This window comes from Corvus moneduloides, chromosome 7 (assembly GCF_009650955.1).
Source record: "Corvus moneduloides isolate bCorMon1 chromosome 7, bCorMon1.pri, whole genome shotgun sequence".
NCBI classification, from domain to species: domain Eukaryota; kingdom Metazoa; phylum Chordata; class Aves; order Passeriformes; family Corvidae; genus Corvus; species Corvus moneduloides.
In genome coordinates, this window is record NC_045482.1 from 15,834,819 (window position 1) to 15,857,214 (window position 22,396).

Below are 22,396 nucleotides of genomic sequence, written 5' to 3' on the forward strand. Positions count from 1 at the left end.
GTTCTGTTAACGATTGAATATAGAATTTCCTATTGAATATCCCAAGAAGATTTTTTTTTTTACTAGGATGATGGTGATAGGGGAATTGATAGTAAGGTGAATATGAAATAACAAAAATTACTAGCAAATGTTTGTATGTACGTTCCCACAGAGGGCATAATACGAGTGAGTTGGAACCATCAGAACTATTATGTATCACATCCTTCTTTACTCATTATTGTCTTTACAACATACTATTACAAGAGTTCTTGAGATTTCAGGTGAGGAAGTGGGAAAGAGGGAAAAGTGGGACCAAAAACAAGCATCTGGAAAAAAGAGAGTTGAGACTGAGATACCAGTATCACTCATCTGCTTTGCAATTTCCTGTTAGGATGAAAGATGATCCAGAAGTGTCATAAGGGTTATGTAGTGAGATTTTGTAAAATTTGCAAGTGAGAGAAGTAAAATATGTCCTTCTATCACCTTTAGATGGTTATTATTTTGATGATGAGTGACAGGATTTTTTTGCCTACGAAAAATTACTTTGTGAACCAAAGCCTAGTTTTGTTTTTAAATGATTAAGACAGCCAAATCAATAAAAATTCTTTTTATTTATACAGGACTGAAATTAGCCCTTTAAATCATTGAGAAGGGAAAACTTGCTAAAAAGACACCTGCTGGTTCTGTTGGGTTTTTTTAACAACCTTGGGAGGAGTAACTTCGTCTGTACTCAATACTGTCACAAAACTTATTGACTCAACATATTACTAAGGAAATAAGGCAGTTCTTCTGATACCAGATATGTATTTTTCATTGGTATCAAGAGAATAAATGACAGGATTCTGGTGATTATTCATACAGTTGGTAGTTGAATAAAGTTTTCTCTCTGTCCATTTGCGCAAAATTAAAGGCTGTGTTGAATCTGCAAAATTTAAGTTTTATCCTTTTCTCTAAGCCCTTGAATGAATGAATTTAGTGTCCAAATGTAAAAGAATGGGTCAGGACCAATGCTGTTGCTTCAGTGGTGAAGGGGGAAATATACTACATTTCCTATAGTAGAAAAACTATACAAACATTAGTCTACTCATTATTTCCTTATTACTTGTTTTCAAGGAGAGGGAAAATATTTTAGTGTTGATTAGACAAGTTATATCTGAAATGCAATTTATTTGTCAAATCTTGAGGGCATGGCTGAATACTCACAGTCCTCAGGCAAACCTGCTATGAAGTGGGTGAGAATACACAATTGTAGATGCATTTAACTGAATTGAAGATGAGTGTTTCATAGCTGACTTTAATGGCAGTTCTGCCTGGGCAAGTACCGAGTGAGTAGTTCAGACACATGCCCATGAGAATGTACTTGCACTGTGTGTCAGTTCTCCTTGATTCTTTTATTTAGATGCCCATAAACTTCATACTGAGTTCCAAAGCACTTCAGCATCTGAGCACAGAGTTTTAAGATTTTTTTTTTTGCACAAGCAGCAAGTGAAATATGTTTCTAGTAATATATTTCAGATTCATAAATGAGGGAGCCAGTGTTATTTTTACAGTTGGGATGATGAACTGAGACTAAGCAGAAGTGAAGAATGACTGTGCAGAATACTGTATGTTTGTTATAATCTTTGAAAGTTATTTTTCTAAGAATTCCTACATTATTAAAAAGTTTAAAAGACAGTGCAGTACTATAGAAAGTTTGCATCCCAGGACATAAAAAATAGATGTAGCAGAATTTGGAATGGGAGTATAAAATATTTTCAAAATAATAGATGACTGGTGTCAGAAAAAGATAAGTTTATAACTAGCAAAAAACATTTGCTTTCACCCAGAGGAGAGTCATATTTTGTAACAGCAGATCTTACACTGTATTTCAAGCTTTGCTCACACCATATTAAAATTTTCCAATGCAAAATTTTCCTATTCCAGCCAAAACAGACTGGCATAGCTCAAAAAAGATGAAAGCAAATATACTTGTCTATAAAGCAACAGAACCCAGGAGGACTGAGCTTTTGGATGATCTCACTTTATGGATACTCTTTAAATTAGCATTCACACTTGCTAGCTGTGTTTTAGATCCACCTTGTTTTCAGTTGCCAGTACTGTAGTGCTAGTGATCTTGCTGAGTTTTACAACACTCAGAACAAACTTCTAGTGATAATTTTCCCAACCTGTCAACATGTCACTGAGAAATCAGATATTGGCACTGTACACTAGGAAATTGCTCTGTATTGGTGTTTGTAGACAAGTTGATTTTCTCCAGAAGTAATGTGCTGCATTTGCCATAGTTACTTGTTCACCCTATTAGGTCTAAAAACTGGAGGAGGAGGAGGAAGCTGGAAATTGTAATAATCTCTTTTCAGATTAGGAAAAGAGAATTCTAATACAACATGCCTTCTGTAAAATATAATTAAAGATCAGCAGGTGACATGGAGACACAACACAAATGGCCTTAAGTGACTGTTCAAAGTTGGTTTGTTTTCTCCAGACATACTACATACACTCCTGCATTTTGGCTAACAGTACAAAATCAACCCTTCTTATTCCTCTAGCTTTTGCACAGAGAAATTGCATTGTGTTGAATTATTAAATAAGAGGCTTTTGAAATGTGAATGCCCTTTGTTGATACATAACAATTTTTGCAGTTATTTTACTATATGCTTTATATGTATGTGGCAATGTGTATTTTTTTTTCTTCCCCTGCCTGGTGAGTGCATACAGATTTTTCTTGATCTTGTCTTGTAAAATAGACACTAGCCAGTCAATCTAAGCCAATTCCCTAAGCATCTCCAAATGTCTAAGGAATTGATTAAATGATTATAGGCAATATAGCAGGATCATCTCAGACATCCCAGTAATTGAAGCAGCAGGAACTTTCAGTTCAGGAAGGTGTCTAAATAGGTACAGAAGTAGATTTTGCGGAGCAAGGTTTTATACTTGCAGAACTATGTGTATTTCTGAATATTTTCTAATTCTCATCAGTCCACTTTCATAAAAATTAAACCGAATCAGAATTGCAAAACCAAACCTTTGTAACATTACATCTTTAATCAGTCACAAGTATTTTTGTTCTCTGAAAAAAACACAGGTTCCTTTGTAAGAGCCTTTGGTATTCCAAATCAGAAATAAAATATCTAAGAAATTGGCAAAATCACTGCTGTACCATAGCCATGCAAGCAATACTTCTGAAGTGAAAAAAGATACTTTGGCTCAGCCTGTTGGAGTGTAGTGATGCAGTTAATCAAATAATCAGTCTAGCTGCTGAGTTCACCTAATACTGCACAGCCATCCAGACATTTCCTGATGTAGCTTCAGTATCTTGAGAAAATATGTTGCAGCTTATATCAGGGCACATTTGTGTTTGAGATTAAAAGCTTTATATTTATAGCTTCCATTTGTTTCTCATCTTTGTATAGAGACAAAATTTGTTCTTTAAGAATGAAATAAGTAAGATTTATTTCATTATATAAAACATAGCTCTTTTTCATACAGGCCTGAAGTACAAGAAAAAACATTTTACAAAAACTAAAAGTAACCAAAGAGTTAATAGATACACTGTGCTGTCTGATTTGCATGTAGGTTTGCAGTGGAATTTTTCTAGAACAGAGCCCTACGGGTTTTTCAGCCTCATTTCTCAGTAGACTGCACAACTGGTGAGAAAGTAGGTATTTTGTCTGACAGCCATTAGAGTCTCATTATTCAGCAAATGTGCAGATAAAAAAGATTTTGAAATACCTTATCCAGGTTTGCTAACTCTGTCTTAATGAGTGTGAAGAAATAATCTAATGCTCTTTGTTGTTTTTGTTGGGTTTTTTTGAGTGATGCTGAGATGCAGAGTACTTAGAAATGCTGTAAAGGTTGTGACCAGTAGTAACTTAATTGCTGTCCTGCTGTTGTCTTTATGGCATATATTACTTACAGTGTTCATCTTTTCCTTGGTAAGAAGAAGAATGAATTGTGTGCTTGTGTGCTTTATTCCTCTAAAGCGTTGTGAACCAGAAGAAAACGCTTTTCTGTGGAGAGCACTGTTTTGAAACTTGCTTTTCTTACTGGAGCTATTCGGTAACTTTTCTGCTAATACACTGAAGGAGGCCCTTCTTGTCATCCTGTTAATTCAGTCACTAATCATCTCCTCCCTTCAAATCTTATTTCAGGCCAAAGAGATATACAGCAGCTATTGTTTCCAGTATAATTATTTGTGGGTGTTCTCGTTGTATCCCCAGACCTGTGTTCCAGGGTAGATCCTAAGGTTTGGTTAGGCAGTCCTACAAGTACAGTGTGACTAAATAAGTTTTCCCCACCTTGATTTTATTTTGTTGTGGTTTCTTAACAGCTCCCTTAATTACATTAGCCAGGCTTGTTATCTCTTCGACTGTGATCTCTCTAATGTTTTTGTTTTAAATGCTGCAATTTTGTTACAATATTTCTGTGCTACGGGTCAAGCTACTGAGTTTTCTCTCTCCAAATTTATGTCCTTCCCTTTCAAAGCTCTCCATACCTTTGTATGTTTTTCGTAATACACTTTCAAATGCTGTCTTGCACCTACCACACACAACCATTGAAACCAGCTTCCAAACAGCTTCCTGCTTTGCCTGGGCCTATTTGTGAAGAGTTCCCTGCAATCAGCTGCAAAACTTCTTTTATTCTCACCTCTGAAAATTTCTGTTTCATTGTGATGGACTGAAAAACAGAAAAACACTTGTGAGAAGTTTGACTGCCACAATGGTGCCTGTGTCAGTGACTGGTTGTTGTGTCTCTGTGGTTTCATACCTGTCTGTCTGCAGCTGTCATCTCTGCTCTTAAACTGATCATTTGGTCTGGGGAACAACTTCTTCAGTGTGCAGAAAGCTTAGAACAGAGAGGTCAAATGGTAACTATTGAGTTACTGTTCAAGTAACTCACCTATCTTCAGCATTATCAGTGGGTATATTTTATAAAGTGTGGGGGAAAAAAATGTAATTAAATTTGTCACTTTTAAAATTTGTTTCATACATGCCAAGCATTTAACATGTCAAATTTAAACTGAGAATTTTAATTTTTCAACAGGCAAATTTTTACTTTGTGTTTTTTGATGCTAATTTAGCTTTACTGATAAGCTTTTCAGCAAAATTTCTTGGACTGTCTACTGCTATTATTAATGCAACTGATTTTACCTTTGCTACACAGTTGTTTGGGCAAAGCACATTTAATACAATACTCTGACAGTCTCATTGATTTCCTTGTCCCATTCTGCAATCACTGCATGCTTCAAAGGTTGTTTAATGCAGCCCAATATTAACGGGCATATCTGGAGCTGTTGAAATTACAGGGAGAACCTGAAAATCTCTTTCGCTCAGTACAGCTTTACCAGTATGGGAGATATGTTTGCTTTCCTTCAAACTCTCCCTTAGTCTCCAAAATCAACACTTCAAACTAATATCAGCTCCCTGTAGCACAACTTATGTGAACTCAAGGCTATCATAAGCCGATCTTTGCACCACGCTTTCAGTATCCCATAAATAAAATATGAACATTTCCTTTCATAAATCACTTTTTATTTTAGTTACCATAGGAAGTGACATAGTTAGAAGTTAGTTGAAAGTGTTCAGGATCACCAGACTGTCCTTTCTTTAAATGGTTGTTCTTTCGGTAGTGATGTGGTATTGTAAGGCACGACCATAAACAAGGCTGATTGAACCAAAGGTTTTGCCCCTAAATGTGCATCAGTTGTGCTCACCAGTTGTATTGCCCTGATAACCATGCAGTGACTGAGTTACACAGTGTTTTTCTAATACAGCAAAAAAATAGTGTGGCTGGTTTAAGCTGGAAATTGCATTGGAAATTTGTTGCTGCCTGTTCCGAGCTTCCCTTCCCACTCTCCGAGACAAGCCAGGCCTTGCCTCTGCCATGTGCTCCTGAACTCCTTTGTTCCAAGCGCGGGCAAAACCAAATGTAACTCCAACTCTTTAGCAGTGTCTGACTGGCCGGTCACCCCGGGTCCACCCCCAGTCCTCCCCTTTCCCCTTCTCCGAATAAAAGAAAGGACCAAGGGGGGCCCCCCCTCTTTGCCTTTGCAACTCTTCCTGCAAACATCTCTTGTCGTCTGTTTCTTTTTGAAAGCTCTAATTGCAGGAATTAGGCAAACTGAAGGCTGTATTTCTCCCTCTTTGCTTCTGCCGGTGATAGCAGCTTTGCAGCTAATACATTTGCTGCTTTTAGAGCTACTGAAATGCTGGATTGCCCATGCTACCTCTCTAGGCTGCCCGAGGCTTTCTAAGGCATTGAACTACGAGCCTAGCCGGTAAAAAGCTGTACGTATATCTCCGCAGAAATTGTGTGGCTCTTTCCTTCATGTTTTTCAAGAAGAAAAGAAGCACAGGTTTTTACTATTTTCTTACCTTTACAATGGAGAATAATAAACATTTTACTGCCAAAAGTAATTTTTTCATTATGCTCTCTTCTAACTTGGCAGTGTCCACTATTGTGTGATCCAGTAAAAGAAATACAAAAACAGATTTCTACATCTAGGATGGCAAATGAGTGAATCTCTCAAAAGAGCTTCAGTGTAAGGTTGTAGAACAGCAGTGGCCACTTTGCAGTGTCTGTGCTGCCCTTTTTCTGTGACTACTTTGTGTATGGCTGCTGTTCAGTGCCTGGAGCTAGGGGATGCAGTGAAGGACCTGGCACAAGGGAAGGTGTGAAGCTGAAGCTGGGCAGTGGGTGGTTGTCAGCATGGCATGGTGTCTTCCCAGTGGGAAGCCAGCTCCATCACAGTCAGTGCTGGGCAGCTGTTCTCGGTCCCAGGATCCTTCCTGTCTGTGTGCTCAGCCTTCAGCACAGGTTGTGGGCAATAGTCCCAGTTTCTGGTGGAGAAGAGAAGCAGGCAAGTGCAAAGTTATACTTTTTATCACATGCAGGCACACACAAAATATGTATTTTCAGTAATTGAAACATTATTTTGTTACTGTCACAGCAAGAGCAAATTTATTTATTACACGCAGCAGAAAATTTACGTGATAGTTTTGTAAACGTTATTAGGATTGTAGCAGAACTTCGTATCTAAAAGCTTTTAGCATATGTATTGGAAAGGGTTCTTGCAAGTGTATCACGTATCATCTGTACCTTGGATATTTTCATTCTAACTGCTATTTGAACAAGCTGTTGTGGAACAGAACTTTATTGTAAAGCTGTTTTATGTATCGTCAGTGATAAAAACTGGGCAGATAGGCATGTTGTGGGGTGCAGGTAGCAATGAACATTTTTGATATTGAACAACTTTTTAGATTTCTGGATTTATATATATAGGAGAAAGTTTCATGAAGGATGTCTGGACTTCAGGCGGCTCTCTTGAAAGCTGTTTCTTGCATAGGCGAAGTTACAGCATTTCAGGGAGTGGGTATCCAGAGCCAGCCCTACAGCTGCCAGCTACAGCTGTAGGCATACCTGAAGCCACTTTCTGTTCAAGTTACAAAGCATTATATACTTTTCTTTGCAGAGTATCTTAACACATAACAACCAATGAGCACCATACACAATACCTTTACATTTGCCTATAGCCTCTCATAACTACTACCATCACCATATTACAGTCATTTATCCAATCACAAGAGTAAGTAAGTTACAATTTAAGCTTACAGTGGAAAATTCTCAGACCTTTCTTCTTCTTCTTGCTACATCAACATTTCTTGTTTGCCTGCCATATCTCTCTTTTTGGTAAAGACATGTTTTCTATTTACTTATGCTCTTCTTGAGACTTATTTACTTAGTGAAAAACATGTCTTTGTTTGTAGTCACATACCTTTGTCCTACTCCTAGAAATCTCCTTCCAACTCATCTCCAACCTTTGCCTTCTCAGTTACTCAGCGATCAGTTTCAGCAAAACATCTTTTACTCTGCATCAAAACTTGCTTTCATTTCTGTCTCATCCCCAGTTTCTACATTCACAGACCTTTCTGCCAACCCTACATACCTGTGAAACTTTCTTACCAAACTTTCATCCTCCCCAACAATATATGAGTTTTAAATTCACATTTTTTATATTTTCATCAAGAATGTAAATTCTGAATTAAGGATCTGAATATTAAGTTCCTTTCTTTGTTGTTGAAAATAGCATGTATGAGTTCATGAATTCCAAACTAAAACTTCTTTCTAAATGTGCACCAAAGCATCATCCTCAAAAAAAAGCACCATTAATGGCTAGGACCTGTCGTCTATGCCACAGCAACTGTAGTGAGAGTGGCATGACCTGCAAAGGTCAGTGATTCACTTCAGCTGTAGAAGTGAGATAGTAGAACCTGTAGGTTTGAACCTGCCAGGTGTTACCCTGCAGCATCCTGACTTTGGTATGTGTAGTCAAAATGAGGCAGTACTGATCAGATAAGTAAGTCTTGAATTTTAACATGGCGCTGACACAAGCATGAGTCAAACAAGCAGAAATATGTGAAAACAACTTCAAAGCAGAATTAAAACAATGTAATGGGTGAGAAAAGCATTGGTATTACCAAGCCCAAAGCAATACTTAATTAGCTTGCTTTAGTTATTTTCCCTGGGCTCTACTTCAGAATAAATTCAGGCTTCAGTAAGAACCTGAATCATCAATTTACTTTTCTGGAATTAAAGACAGGAATTTAAGACAGATGAAATACGGCTTTTCTGCATGGAAAAGGAACACAGATATAGGAAAACAGTACAAATTAGATTTTAAATTAACTTCTTGCACATGAGTTTTGGTGTGAGCATTTCAACCTGACCCTGATGCAGATTGAATCACAGCTACTGCCTTCAGGGAGTAGGCTGGTACTGCCCTGGTGCCATGCTTCCAGCTGTGCTCTGCTAAGCTGTGCAGCAGCAGCTGGTGTGTCCACGGTCCAGGCAGGATGGACTCACTCCTGCACTTGTTTGGGCTCTGTGTGGCTCTATTGGTCTCGACCCACGTGGAGATCAGAACAACCCTGAGCCTACTCTCAATAATACTTTCAGAAATAGCAAGAGGACTGTAATCCTACAGCTGCATCACATGCATTTCATAAAGTAATTATAGTTTGGAAGTATGGGTATGCGTGCAGCCATTAACAGTTATATTTTTTGATTTCTGTGTGCAGATATTATTTGTTAGCTCTGTACTATAAGTACAAATAAAAGAGTAATCATCTTTGTGCTTTGTATATATATGCAATTTGCATTTCCTGTGCTTTGCACAGTTGAATAGTTGGCATTTCTGTCTCAAACATAAAACTGTAAGTAATGGTGTTTTGAATTCTGTGGATTGAAACAATAAGCTGTTATCAAAAGCCCATTTGGAGAAGTGCAATTTTCTGATTTTAGAAGCCAGGAAAACCCAGTTCTGGCCCCACTGCAGTGACAAATATGCACTTAGCTCCGTGTACTTTCTGTGGGAGTTAAACTGTATAATAACCTTACAATTATGATCTCTGAAGATGTTCTGCATTAAACATTTAGAATGGTGGAAGGAAACATTAATTCATAGAGGGGCGTATGTCTCTCCTTACACATTTCCATCGATGAAGAGCTTATTTGTGTCAGGAAGCTTTCCAAATGATGGAATTATTATGTGAACTGAGGTTCTTTCCAAAAGCTGCGATACTGGCACAATTGAGCCCAGCTGCATGCTGGTAACTTCTCTCTAGTTTTGTAGAAGTTTCCTTGTTAGTTTGTTACGTGTTGTATACTCCAGAATTGTTGGAATATGATCAGTGAAAACACTGTAAATCTAGGGAGTATTATAAAAATCAACATACTACATCAGCTGTTGGCCAGCTAAGTGAGGAGAAGTGGGAAATTAAATCTGTAATTTTTCAATCCTCTGTTAAATTCAGTGTTGGAGAACCATCACGTGTTATGATAATTGGTGGCCCATGATCTTCTTCCATATCTTGGGATCTTACTCCACAGACACTTGATGGCAAAACAAAGTCTGCTCCCACTTGTGGTCAAGTGGGATCAGTGTAGGCAGGGGCTGTGGGCTGGAGGGTAAGCACTGTGCTTGTTGCACAGGGGTGATAATTTCTATCTCCAGGAGGTGTTTCAAAAGCACCAAATTTTTATGCTTACATTAAAAAAAAAACCAAACATGGGGAACAACATAAAAAAATACGTGGAGAACAACATAAAAAAACGACCAAACCCAAACTAGCACTGTAGTTGGTATATGTTAACATACAGCTTGCAGTTCTGTAGGTGTATTTTTCCTATAAGGCCTGAAATGCAAAATACTGTGGAACCTTCCTTTATTCCACTCTGGTTCACATATATCCTGGTGCTATGCCCTTTGCAGTTTGGCATAGAATTGCATAGAACAAAAACAACAACAATGATTCTGGTTTTTGGTAATGTAAATTTGCAATGACAGCTGTTCAGTGTATTTCATTTGTAGATGTTAGCACCTCTGAGAAATTTTCCATATTGAAAAATCTTTAATTTAGAATGTTAGCAAATGTTATTTATTTAAACTGTATTTTATGAAGACTCATAAGTCATATAAAGTATTCTGGATTTTCACAGATGTGACTTATTGCTATGGAGACTTTAAAATTATATAGCCTATGAAGTAAAATTTAACATCAGTTTCTTTTGTCATACTTTATTAATCAAAATACCTTCAGAATCTGGTTTTAACATTAATTTGGTCATAATAGTAGTCTTTGTACTTGACCGTTTTCAATGTTTACTACAGTTCGTATTGTGTAGTTTCAAAGTATTTTTATTGTTATTTTAAAAAATAATAGTTCTTTTATTAGAATTTTCTTCCTCCTGGTTTATAACAATCTAAAATCAATGTACTGCAATGCACTTCTGGGAAATATGCCAACAACTGTGGGGTTTAGTTTCAGGATGGCTATTCATAGTTCATACACACTTTAAAGTGTTTGTTTGAGTGGGTACAGTCCTGTTTTCAGAGTTCTTGATAGCACAGTCTTGGCCTGATACACAAAGGCATGTTAAGACAGAGTCTGGTAGCTGTAAACACAAAGTGCAAGGGTCCATGTTTAAAAAATAAATGCTCAAAATAGAGCCTAGTTTTTTAAGTCAGTTCAACTCTGTTTCAAACTAAGCCATGGGTTTCAAATGGGGAGGTTGCTCTTACGTAGATGATGTACTTTCTTAGATGATGAAATTTGATTCCAGTTGTTCAGAGTGACACTTATTCAGTCATTTCTCATGTCTGTTTTTTCGGAGTTGCTCATACCAGCACCACTGCACTGCCCCCCTCCCATCCCATATTTGTTATGGATGGAGCTTGTTTTCCTGCTGGCAGCTAATATGGCTTGTGGTCACAAGGCCTGCAGTTGAACAGCTTCAAATGCAACGAGCCCTTGAAGGCAGCATGCAAGCAGGGAGCATTTGAATACTGGCTCTGGCACAAAGTTCCTTTGTAGGCACAGCTGGGACATTTTATCTCTTGCTTTGTGATCGCCATCTGCAAAGTGAAGTAATACCTGCCTACTGGTCTCGTAGGAGCACAGATGATTGACTCATCTAGTGAAGTGATAAAGGAATGCATTGCATTGAAAGCACACAGAAGACATCTGAAATATATGGGGAATTGTTCTTGGAAAAACCTAAAAATATTAGCTACTGTGTTCATGTGTGTAGCTACCATAACTCCTGGAACTGAAATGAGGGATGTATGTCAAGATGGCGCTGGAGCCTTTCAGTGTCCTCCCAGTGACTTTGAGAAACTTGAACCCTTCCAAAGGCAAATGTATTGCTTTTGAGAAATATTTTTTAATCCCCAGGGCAAAGCCCTGCGTATTTCTGAGTGCTGTCCACAGTCCTTAACCCTGGCTTCCCTTGGGATTGCTTGGGCTCCTTTCAACTGCCAACGCCTGCAGCACGACAGCAACAACAGTTGGCATGAATTTGTTGAACTTGTTGATATTCACTGGTAACCTTAAAAACAGGAAAATCACTCCTTTTGTCAAATTACACACATTTCATTGTAGGACTTTAACAAAATTTCAAGGATGCTGTTCTGTTTTATAAAATGAGATGAATTATCCTCCTGTGGTGTTACGTTCACTGAACCCACCGGACTATTACTGTATGATTTTTGTGTGTGTGGCATAAAACAACATATGTATTTTGTTTCTTTTAGAAGATAAAGGGAAAGCAAAACCCAACAGTGCAAGTCAGCAGTCCAATACAGAAGTGGATCCTTTTCTTCCCAAACCTGGAGTGGCAGCAGTAGCACCTGCAGCACCTGCCTCATCCTCCAAGAGCACGAATGGAGCTGCTAGCGCAATTACTGAGTCAGAAGAGGAAAAAGCCAAAAAACTACTTTACTGTTCATTATGCAAAGTGGCTGTGAATTCCCTTTCACAGCTAGAAGCCCACAATACAGGTGAGTATCCATACGGTACAAGTCTGTTGTATGTTGATACTTTTAAAATTCAGTGTATTAAGGTGGTAGCCACACTTCACTGAAGCGTCTTCTAGTTAAAACTTAAAATACGAAGTTGCAAAACCGGTCCTGTTAATGGCAGTTTCCTGTGTGGTGTTTGATATTCTATTAAAGCACTCATTTTTTTTTTTAAACTGTCCTTCATGTACTCTCTAAATTTTTAGCTGACAAAATCCCTACAGTTCATGTTAACTAATCAGATCCCTTCATACCTTCGCACTGAGGATCACAGTATGATTAGTGGTTTCCATAACACTTAAGGTTTCTAAAATGGCAGTGTTCTCTCTCTTTCATATTTTGTCTCATCATTGGTATCTGTTATTTTGCTGGTAAAACTTAGAATAATTTTTGTTATTTGATATTTTTGATAATTTTAGGGTGGGCTCGTTAAGTTTCCTAAATGTCCTAGAATTTTCTGATTATTGAAGATTAGATATGCATCTTTTTTTGGGTCACAAGCAGCAATGCCTAGTGTGCTCTGTCTGTGTATGATGTGCTGGTGCTGTAAAGCTTGTTAACAAGCCATTGAAGCTGGTTTTACAGCTGTAATCCGTTCTTGAAATGGGCAAAGCAGCCATTTCTTCTGAATCAGAGGATATTTATTGAGGTATTACTGTTCCCAGGCAGGTTTTGAGGTAGTGCTGTGGTTCCTGTCCCAGTCTTGGCTAATACCCTTGTCTGCTGTTCACTGGCTCTATGGAATTTGGCAGAAGAATAATCAGCAAACACTTTGGCCACACAGTCACACACTGCCCCCAAACAGTGAGGTCCAGCATGCCTGCTGTTCCCTTTTTTGCACAAAGCCTTCTGGCTTGCCTTTAGATTGAGGACATGGGAACTACACTGACCAAAACAAGAGTGATCATTAGTTCCAGTCTGTGGTGACTTTAACCATTCTGTCTTGAAGATAAATGTGTTACAAAGTCCCAATGCTGAGGGACTTGCTTTTGTGCCGCTGATCATGAACTCACCTGCATTTCCTTGCTCGTTAGGCTCCAAGCACAAGACCATGGTCGAAGCTCGGAATGGTGCTGGTCCCATCAAGTCTTACCCTAGGCCTGGATCCCGAGTGAAGGTGCAGAATGGCAGTAAAGGCTCAGGGCTGCAAAACAAGACGTTCCATTGTGAAATCTGTGATGTCCATGTTAATTCAGAAATTCAGCTTAAACAGGTAAAGTGCATGTATCTCGAGCTCTGTTGGTTTAAGTTGCGTTACAGTGTTGTAGGTGCAGTGTAGGACTGTGTGAAGATGTGTTGGTGAATTCTAAATGAACTCAGTATTTCTTATCTGTCATCCCACAACTATTTCTAAATATGTTATCATAGGTCAAGTTCACCTCATTGTTTCAGTTGAGAAAAATGGGCTTGAGAGTTGTAAAGCAGAAGTGTCAGAATCAATGAATGACATAGAAGATCTCATTTACAGGTTTTCTGTGGTTCAAGATAGAGATTTGAACCTTGTTCTCCCAACTATAAGAAATTCTGGACTGAGGTTCCCTGAATTCATCTTTCAGTGCTGTTTCAGTCTGCTGGAATAATGTTTAATGCTATGTGAGAAGGCAAACATGACTCAAATCTATTGTTTTGAGACAATCAATCACCAGTAGGGTAATACTGTAGCTATGTCTGAATTATGTAGATCAACATTATCATTAACAGTGTAGCTGTTGTGTGACTGTGGAACTGTTGTCTGTCTGAGCCAATTAGCCCTGGGTTCAGAGCTGTGCCCATACAAATACAGTGATTCTGATACCTGGATCTCTGACTGGATGGTGCTGTGCTGTGTGGTTGTGTCCTCTCATTCCCTGTTATTTTAGTTAGCTCTAAGATAATATTAAATTGCATGTGTAGATATATCCCTGGGTACTGGTTCTTCCTTCAGCTAATATTGAATTATTTATACAACTGAACAGTATCAGCAAGATGGAAATTTACCTCTTACTTCTGAATATCCCTATGACCTAGTGATTACAGCTGTGCCTGGTTGAAAGCTCCTCAAGTGGAAAAGGAAATACTAACCAAAATATCAATAATTTGCAGAGCCTGTCTTGAAGCACAAAATATTCTGTATTTGATTAGTTTCTGATTCTCTATTTGATATACTCCAAATTGTTATGTTTAATTTAGCAAAATTCATCTTTGCTCTCTCTAAAGAACCTACTTTATCTTACAAGCAGGGGCTTAGGCATACCCTGCTGATAAATCAGTTTCAAACTCAAAACCGAGAAATGTTTAAACAGCTAATTAAATGTGAGGATATTTATTTCAGCACATTTCCAGCCGAAGGCATAAGGACAGAGTTGCAGGAAAGCCTATGAAACCTAAATATAGTCCTTACAACAAACTGCAGCGCAACCCAAGTATTTTAGCAGTAAGTATTTTTATTTCTCATCACTGTCTGGGTGAATTTGTGACCTTGGGGACTCCCACTGCACAGAGACAGGAACATGACAGACCTGATGCTTCTGCAGCCTCTCTTCCCCTGCAGTCTGAGTCTGCACAGCAATCAGATTTGAAGATAGCTTAAGTGTATTCTGTCTGCCCAGTCCAAGGCATGCAGACAGCACTGCAAGTGTTACTTACTACTAGAAAGAAGGGAGTAATCAGTGGAATGGGGAGTGAACCATGTGCCCTGTGGAAAGGTACTGGTTTTGCTGGGCAAGGGCTCTTCTCCTTGAAGGCAGCAATGGATATACTCTGTCTTTTTGCACATCTGAGATAACTCTAAGTTATGGTGGATGCAGTCAGGGAAAAGGATATAGAATGTTAAGATATAAAAATACCAGTGCTCATTCTCTGCATACAGCAAAACAGAACAGTGCGTGGATGTTAGTTGGTGCAAAAGAACCATCAGGTCTTTAGGAGAACTGACTGCCTGTATGTTCAGGCCATGTCTGTCACTGGCTGTCAAACACCACTCCTGTCTCTGTGCTGCTAGCCAATCCCTTTACACCCACCTGCATTTCCAGGAATCCCCCAAACTGGTTCTGCCAGTCAGCTGCAGCCGGAGTTCAGGCTGGCTTTAGCACAGCACAGTTTGTATATTTATTTGCTCCTGACACAGCCAGTATTTTATTCATTAGAGAAAAGTGCTTGCCACCTGTGGCACAAAAACAGTTTACAGGTTGAAAAGAGACAGATGCAAATGTGTGTGTGCAAGAGAAAGCAAATGAAAAGCCTGTAAATGCCAAAATATTGATATGTCTTTGTAATTGTATAGAGGCAAATGAAAATGCTGCAGGCTTCCTCTAAATGTCCCCACTCGATACGTTCTGCACATGCTAATCTTCTTCACTTGTATAATACATCATTTTATAATCTATTGCAAAGGCAAGACCACCAATTATAAAGAACATGAGTATCTTTGTTTCCATGAATGTATGATTGTAGTGCAAACCATTTTCAGTGAGAAATGTAGATAAGAGTGTATCTATTTCTGATTAGCTCTTTCACCACAAGCACCAGCAACGATTGTAGATTGTAAACTGAATAATATATATTTCAGAAAAAATTCTTTTTGGTATCAATCTTAAATAATATTTCTGCTTTGAAAAGAGCAGGTCTGCATTGGAAGGTGCAAAGCTGACTTGACTAATACCACCTTCCCATCTTGTCCACTCCACTGTTCTACAATTCATTTTTGCAAGTGGAAAATTTGACTTTTGATATTGAAGTCTTAATCATGGGGGTATTTTTAATATTTCATGCACAGTTACAATTTATATAAAGTTATTCACTTGGAAATTATGCTTCTTTCTAAACATCAGTGTGATGGTCTTTAGACTCAAGACATTTATTTATCTTTAAATATAGGCTTTGGTTGCTTTAATTGTCCTGGGAGTAAGAGGACAGTGCAAGTAATGTTCCTAAGGAGCTGACATGAGGCTTCTGTGAGAAGCTGCAATGTTCCCTATGTCAGGGTTCACTTCTTCCCTTGTGTAAAAGTGGGTGTTGGGAGAACTGTATTTACATTGCTTTTGTGTGTGTGTGTTTTATTCCAGGCAAAACTTGCATTCCAGAAGGACATGATTAAGCCACTGGCACCTGCTTTCCTCTCATCTCCTCTTGCTGCAGCTGCAGCTGTATCGTCAGCTCTGTCCCTCCCTCCCCGGCCCTCGGCATCCCTGTTCCAGGCACCAGCAATTCCACCAGCTCTCCTCAGGCCAGCCCACGGGCCCATCCGGGCAACGCCTGCCTCCATACTCTTTGCACCATACTAATTTATTGATGTAAAAAAGAGATAACTATGGCCAGTACAAAGGGTAAAAGAAAGCAGGAAAGGGGTTGAGATTTTTTAAATGTTTCTCTTTTGCAGTGCCATCCAGCGTGACACCTCATCCAACCACATCATAAAATCCATCATTGATGGCATTGCGTTTCGGAGTCTACACAACTCTTTCTCTGTCTCTATTTTTTTAATCAAAATAGTGTGGTTTGCTTAAAAATTAAATTGCTCATAAAATTTATACCATTTAAGAGTCATGCATCTATTCATTTTCTTTCTTTTCTTTTTTTTTTTTTTCAATTTGTATGATGCACCTTGGAATCAAGGAACATAAAATATTTTCCTGACAGACTTGAAAACTAGGGTCTTCCTCACTACACCTATGTAAATACTTCTCTGAAAAGCAACGGGGTATAATCTAATGTGGAAAAAAGGAAAAGGTAGAAGAACCAAATGCTTGATAGCAGATAACATCTCAAAAAAGAATTGCGTCCATTTTTTTCGTGTGCTCTTGTCGACAGGGATTGTGTGCTGTCCTAGACCCCAGTACTGGTGTATCTTGTGCAGTATTACAGATGTATCACGTCTGATTTTAATATTTTTAGTTTCTGTGCAAATGTTTGAAAGCAATGCAACGCTGAAGCTTTTAATTATTTCTTTTGTGTCATACTTTATTTAGAGAAATCAAAAATAGAAAGCCATATAACATAGAGTTAAGATTACTGCTTGTTTGCTACTTTCATTTAACTTATTTTTGTTGTTTCTTCACTGGTGTTGCTAAGCAATGTTTAAAGAGAAAAAAAGCTTTTCAATTGCACATTGCCACAGCTCACATGCATTGTTCAAGAAGACAATGGATCCATGTGTTTGTACGTAAATATCCTGTTTTCTTAATTTCTAACTAGTTTCCTTTGTAATGATGCTGCATAACATTGTGGCTCCCTAATGCAATAATGTACAGAACATAAAATATTTATAATTGACCATATTCTCTGTTTACTGACTATATTGCAGTAATGTCCCACCTATCTTCTTACCTCCCCAACCCTTTTATAAAGGTGAATCAATATGCAGTGTTCAGACTGGAGTCATTGTGTGATAATGGGGACTACAGGTGGAAGAAAGGAGAAAAAAAAAAAAAAGAATTAACTTTTAGAGCATCTTTATCAGCAATCCATAATAGTAAGATGTCTGTGTATTTTTTTAAATGTATCTTTTCAATAAAATAATAAGAAAATTATACATGCTTATCGTGTTTTAATTGGTACAGGAGGAAAAAAGCCTGAAACAAATTTAGCTAAAGGAGTCTTCAGGAGCAAAGCACTGGAGTTGCAATAAAGTATAATTACCAAACCTGTGTTTGTTTCCCTTGTGTCTTAATGTCTTTTCCTCACTGTAGCCTGTAACAGCCTTTACTGGGGCTTTTTTGCAGCAAGACTGTAAAAATTCACTACAGCAGAGTTTTGGAGGAAGACGCAGTAGAGACAGGTGCGTGATTATGTTGGTGTTCTACTGTACCACCAAAGTGCTACACCATGGTTTACACCATTGCTAATGAAGACTCAGGATTAACCTTGAAACCAGCCTGGGCAGACCTGAGGCTGGAAGCAGGTCGCTTGGGAGCCAGGACTTCCTCTGAGGCATGGGCAAAGTGTGCAGTTACTTGACTCAGCAGCAGACTTTTGAAGGCAGGTGTTTGGGGAAGCCTTAAAATTATCTTTTTTTACTGCTGAAGAGCTTAGTCTATTCTTTAAAAGCCTGTTCTTTGTTAATAAAAAGTGAAAAGTAAGGAGTACAAGAGTAAAAAGACTCAAGTGTAAGCCTGTTAGGGTTAATACAAAGACAAAAGGGCTATTACAAATTCACAACGGCCAAGGAACAAAAAACTTCAGAAACTTTACAGTAGACATTGTACAGACCAAGATACACCTCATAGTAGCAACATTATTAGAGACCATTTTCTGCAAGTGTAATTCTGCCCAATTACCACTGTTCTGTGGAGCTGTCAGCAGTGTTGTGAGAGGATCAGTCACTGGAGAATCACCTACCAAGGGGTGGGTAAGGGAATCCAGGCTTTTATCATCTTCTGGGAGAGCAGTTACCTTTGTATAAATCTTGTGGACTGTGAGAATCAGAAGGTTGCAGGTAGACACCCTGCCATGTGCATCTGTTTGTGTCTGGTTTTGCAGGGAGTCAGATTTAACTGCTTAGCAGAGGAGTCCATTCCATCAGGAGCCTGTTGCTGTCCAACATGAGCTAGGTTTACAGAACTCTGTATTTTAATTGGTTCCTCAGAAAACAAGAGTTGTCTATGTATTAAATCACTGGTTTTGCTTTTTATATTCTACTGCTGATGATGAGAAATTTCAAGCAATTACAGGTTTCTGCAATTGAAAATGTTCCTATATGAAAAGGAGGGGACTGGCTAAGTATGTGTAGATTTCTTGGACAGCTGATTATTTCAAAGAGCATCTTAAAATGGAGAAATACTCAGGTCACGAAGGGTGAAGGAATGTGTTATGTCATTCATCAATGAAAGGAATTAATCTGTGCAATACAAGGAGCTAAAAGACTCTGTGAATACAGGAAGAGTCATGTTCAAATTCTTACTCAAAACTTGTGTTGACTTATATTTTGTGTATTGAAACTCTGCTTGAAAACCAAAGTTTTCTCTACAACATGCAGGACCACGCATTTGAGATGATAATAACAGGATAAATGGCAAACCCCCCGTTATGCCTGCTGGGATATCTCATTTTTTAAATGAGCTTTACATGAGAAAGAAAATTTGTATCCTACTCAGACAAACGCAAGCAGCTGCTTTTTTGTAATGTTAGGATACCTTCTCCTGAAGTGTTACATCATTACATAGCTGGCTATGAAATTCATGCATCTGTTGTATCAGAGAACAAGTACTGAAATACAGTATTAGCAATGCAGTTAGCTTTTTGAATAAAGATGTGGAAACCACTAAGGTAATAAGGTTACAGTAATGGGATCATATCCTCTAGTATGTCTATTATTCTAGATCTGTTGACGGCACTCTGAGCTGCAAGTTGTTCCTGTATGAGAAGTCAAAAGTTATAAGGGCACTGTGTTGGTCAGGGATTATCACCTGGCACTGGCATCTTTCTGTAGCAGAAAAAGAAGGATCCAGACCAGATACAGACATATCAGCAGGAACTTTCTGCTGGTACGTGTGACTGGATCATGGTCCCTGTATCACAAAAGATTTTCACAAAGGGTTGTCAAAGAGAGATGTGGTCCACTAGTCTGTACAGATTGAAGATTTATATAGACTGCTTTTTTAAAAAGAAAAATAATGGTGATAGATCTTCTATAACCACTGCAGGTCACTAGTGTGTGTGTGTCATTTCTGCAGGTCAAAATGTAATAAAATCTTTCCCTCTGGTTCTGGTCAGATAGTGGCAGAAGGCAGGAGCTAGCATGGACATCACCCGGTCAATATCACCACTTAGACTCTGATGATAATGTTACACTGGGCCCATCTACTGATAAACTAAAAGGCAGTTCCTTTACGAAAGAGACTTTTTCAATAAAAATAAGTTGCCTTATTTTACTTCCTTACAATCTGATCTTGAACTATGAATTTTATGGTCAGAAAGTTTTGCAAAAGATTTTATCACCTTTTCCTGGGGGGAAAAAAAAGAGCCTGGTGGTTTTAAACTCTGCAGGAAGTGTTCCACTATCTTTATGGATCTGGCAATAACCCAGTGAGCCTCACTGTATATCTTTTGAACATGTCACCTTGAATAAGTGAGGTACTGCACTATTTATTCATGCTTGGTTGGACATTAAATCTCCACAGTCATCATCTGGTCACAATGGTCACAGTAATTTTCTTACTGTGGCTTGTATATTTTTTTAACTTTTTTGCTTAATGCACTTGTTTCAAGTGACAACTGAAGCATCCTCAAGTATTTATTGGAATGACCAGCATTTTAGGTAAAACTATTTTTTGTGTCTAGAACTCCTAGATATTACAATGTTTTATTATTACACTAACACTGTTTTAGAAGTGTTTATATTTGGTTTCATGTCCTATTCATATTTATTTGTATCGATAGAGAGCTGTGCTGGATGCCAAGAGCCGGGTCCTGCTGAGCACCTGAACTGGAGGAGGCCAATCCAAGACCGCTGCCTTTGAAAGGCTGCAGCTGAGGGAGGTCTCCCGGGACTGGGGAAAGGACAACTTTATGCGTGTCTTCAAAAACGTCAAGAATGAGGATCTGGGCACATGAAAGCAAGTAGGTGATTGGGATTGGCCAGTGTGGGTTTACAAAAGACAAAACCACATCCAAAAGGCCTGAGTGCAGCCTGTCTGCTGTGAGGGCCTGTCTTCACAGCCAAGGGGAGTCAGATGCCCTGAGGCTGGCTTCCGTGACGTTTCCCACACCAGCTCTCCCAGAATCCCGGCAGGCAAATGTAGGCAGTAAAGACGGGGAGTGGCTACAATGAGCTGTCGGAGAGCCTGGCCCACCAAGCTCTAGGCTCTGGACAGCCACTGGCAGCCCGTGACAGCGAGTCAAGCACTGTCCCTTGGGCCAGTAACACCAAACACACTCAGCACTGACCTGTGCAGGGCAGAGGGGCCCTGGGAACCTGTGCCGTGGGGTGGGGAATCCTTGGGAAGAACGTGTATGTGAGTGCCAAACCAGGAGCCTGCTTTTCCAGTGGTGAGCTGGAGGGCAAGGCTGCCCTCCGGAGAGACCTTGGCAAGCTGGAGACCTGGTTTGATGAGGACTTGGTGGGACTCAGATGCTGGGGAAGGAGCCCACGGACCAGCCAGCAGCAGCAGGAGCCCTGCGGGAAAGGGCCCGGGCAGGCAGGGGACACCCAAGTATTGGTGGTGGACAGAGGGAGCTCGAGCCTGCGGTGCGCCCTGGAGGCGGCAGAACCGGGCTGAATGCGGTGCTGTGTTAGCAGAGCCACAGGCAGCAGCTTAAGGCACGTACGGAGCCTCTCTGCATGGCTGCACCCAGAGGAACGTGTCCAGCCTGGTGTGAGAGAGACACTGACAAACGGGAACAGTCTGGGAGGAGGTCAACATTGGTGGTCAGGAAATGAGCACACTGTGTTCAGGAAAGCGAGGGGCGTATGTTGAGCCCAGAGAAGGCTGCGTCAGTTCTGGCCACCGTCCTCCAGTGCTTAACCCAGGCTCACAGGGAAGAGAGATGGATGTTTCTCAGAGAAGCACCATGAGAAGATGAGAGAAGGCAACCAGAAGGTGCAGGAAAGAATATTCTGGCTGTACATATGAAAAAAAGGTTTTGAAGTTATGCCTGGAGCAGGTTGCACAGGAAGTTTATTGCAATATCCACCTCTGAGTAGTAGGCTGGACTAGGTGACCTCCAGCAGACCTGTCATCTTAAATCAATCAATAATTCTAACAGGTAACAAAGTTTGCTGAAAAATCAAAAGTAATCACTGTGTTACAGGGCAATTAACAGCTGATGGAAACTTTGCAGCACTAAATACTGACTGATGATTCACAACATGGTGGGCACCTGCTAAGCCTGAAAAAATTAAGACAAACATCTTGCCTGCAACAGGCTGAAGAAGGAGAACTGGAAGGAGGATGTACCTGGAAAGGTGAGAAAGTCAAAGTGGCAGGGAGGGAAAAATATTTGTAGTTCAACATTGTTAGTGAATTTTGGAAGGGCTGACGCTGTATTTTTCAAACCAAAAAAACGACCTTGCAGTAATTGCAATGTGATGTGTTTCAGGCCTTTGTGAGTTTTGCTAAAACAAATACATCCATCTTACGTGAAAGTATT

The 22,396-nt window shown here is 39.4% G+C and overlaps 1 protein-coding gene across 9 annotated transcripts in view; it reads left to right on the top strand.

Moving 5' to 3' along the window:
• ZNF385B (zinc finger protein 385B) overlaps nucleotides 1-17,838 on the top strand; it is a 165,441-nt gene extending 147,603 nt beyond the window's left edge. For all 9 annotated transcript variants that reach the window (XM_032114890.1, XM_032114889.1, XM_032114888.1 and 6 more), the window contains 4 exons: nucleotides 12,068-12,313; nucleotides 13,366-13,544; nucleotides 14,643-14,744; nucleotides 16,375-17,838. In XM_032114890.1, coding sequence (XP_031970781.1) covers nucleotides 12,068-12,313; nucleotides 13,366-13,544; nucleotides 14,643-14,744; nucleotides 16,375-16,593 — 746 coding nt within the window. In that variant the 3' untranslated portion in view covers nucleotides 16,594-17,838. The remainder of the gene's footprint in view (nucleotides 1-12,067; nucleotides 12,314-13,365; nucleotides 13,545-14,642; nucleotides 14,745-16,374) is intronic.
• Nucleotides 17,839-22,396: the final 4,558 nt, after the last annotated feature.